The 2,134-nt window shown below is 38.4% G+C and overlaps 1 protein-coding gene across 1 annotated transcript in view; it reads right to left on the bottom strand.

Moving 5' to 3' along the window:
- Positions 1-2,134, bottom strand: part of stx10 (syntaxin 10) — an 11,628-nt gene that overhangs the window by 6,553 nt on the left and 2,941 nt on the right. Inside the window, exons 4-5 of the mRNA XM_020617869.1 lie at positions 1,143-1,237; positions 247-309 (exon numbers count right to left, since the gene is read on the bottom strand). Of these exons, the coding sequence (XP_020473525.1) occupies positions 247-309; positions 1,143-1,237 (158 nt within the window). The remainder of the gene's footprint in view (positions 1-246; positions 310-1,142; positions 1,238-2,134) is intronic.

The following is a 2,134-nucleotide window of genomic DNA, read 5'->3' as shown; positions in this document are numbered from 1 at the left end:
GATGCCAAAACCCTCTGGTACCTTTCAATCTGGTACTGCATCAAGAAATTTACACTAGTAGCTAGAAAAACTGACCAACAGTGGTTTAAGATGCACAAGTGGTGGTGCACAGAACGCAAGGACCAAAACTGAAAACAACACATTTATTGGAGTTGCATAATTCAGCCCATGACAGTAATTTATTATAGTCTACCCAGTGTATGTAATGTGTGTGAACTCCTGTGGTGTGTCTGAACTTCCACCAACCTGTCTGTTCTTCTTCTCTGCCTGAGCCACAGCAGAAGGACTGGATAATTGGTCCTTCATCTCCTGCACACACAAAAATGAAAACCTGTTTAAAGCCTAGCTCAGTGCAGACAGCTTCATTAATGGGATTTTCTGCTGCGGTGCCAGAATCACTAGCTGGCACATCAAAATGTCAGAAAGTCTTTGTTCCTTCTCAGCAGAGCACTTTTGTTTGGCTCAGATGACTCAATTCTTTTCAGGTCTATTTTAAGGATGGTACCTTTGTCTGCAAGGCTTGTGTTAGAAACTGACTCACACTTTCCTTTGTGCACACAGCATGAACATTGATCCAACTCAGCCAAGCTGCAGTGCAGGTAAACAAGGTGACAGGTATTAACTGATAGTCAATTCTTTGTCTCCTTACAATCAAAACTTAAGTGAAACACAAACACTACTGTGTGCTTTAGTGACTTTGCCTGACCTGTAAGTTTACTGTGTGTCTTAAAAAAACACTTCAGTTGCCAAAATACAGCCGAGGCCTTCTGCTAATGTTTGTGTAGGTATCCCTCAATCAATACGGCCATCTTTAAAAACAGGTAACACCCTTCAAAATAAAATACACAAAGTGTGTGGCAGTAAAACTTCAATATCAGAAACCAGTTGTTTACACTGTAAAAACTCACAATAGCAATGTGTTTTTTACATGAACTGTGCCCTGGTCATTCATTTCCTGTTCCCTATATTATATAACATATTTATTTCAGACACTAACTGCCACCACCATTTTGTGTCATCACTAAACAGGTGCTGAGGTCTGCAATGTGGAATGGTAATAAGAAAATGGTGCACATGCCATGGTAGAAAAAAGAAATTAAAAAAATGACAAAAAAAAAAAAGTTTGTGCTGATGAACTTTACCTGGACAGATTTTCTGGTTCGCTCCACAAAGCCTCTCCTCTCCTGAAGCTCATTGTCACCCAGTTTGAACTTCCCCGGGTTCGACTCCACAATACCTGAGCGAGTCAAGGACTCCAAGGACTCGCCGACGTGTCACCTGACCCTTCATGCAGTTACTGTTAAAACTCCGCAACACTTTCAAAACACTTTCTAATGCATTTATTAACAATAGCCTAAACAATCTGAGACAAACAGGTTTGAAGAAGTTAATGCTGGCTGTGAAAGAATACTGAATATCCGCATAATGTACAGTCTGTCATATAAAGTAACGTGGCAACAGCTTTTTAACGATGTCTTTTGCCCTTAAATTAACACATATTTAGGTTAAAACAAGGTGTCAAGAGCAAAATATAACAAAGAGCAACTGGTAAAGTCCAAGTTATCTCCACAAGGTATTGCTGTATCCTTACCAGAACAACTGAATTGTATTACACATGCTGACTGATTCATTGACTGACTGTTGTATTTTACCAACAACTGCTAACAATGTATATAAGATGAAAACATTAAATTCCTAGTAGAATCAATAACCATTTAAAAATCAATACTGCATTTTGATTAAGTATCAAACCTCTTGCATTAATAATGTCAAAATGAATTTTATATGTTAGTGGTTCATCCTTCGAACATACCGAGCATCCATTTGTATAAACCATAAAAACAAGTCAGAGCCCAGTGAGAAGTTCCACCTTTAAAAGGAAGCACATTGTTTTACTTCCCTCTTCTCTATTCAGAACTATTTTGAGAAACTTTCCTAACTGCTGAAATATTCCTGATATTTACTTAATTATCATCTGAGCACAAATGGTTCTGTCCCTTAGAGGGTTAATACATAAAGCGACTAAATGAAAAGTTAAAGGGAGGAGAGGGTGAGAGAGTGACACAAAGCACCTGTTTGTTTTAAAAACACTGCCGATCATGCAAAGATACGAGTTTTAAAGGATGAGGGAAAG

Source organism: Monopterus albus, unplaced genomic scaffold, assembly GCF_001952655.1.
Source record: "Monopterus albus unplaced genomic scaffold, M_albus_1.0 scaffold195.1, whole genome shotgun sequence".
In the NCBI taxonomy this organism is placed as follows: domain Eukaryota; kingdom Metazoa; phylum Chordata; class Actinopteri; order Synbranchiformes; family Synbranchidae; genus Monopterus; species Monopterus albus.
Note: the sequence above shows the minus strand (reverse complement) of the source record. Positions and strands in the feature narration are given on the sequence as shown.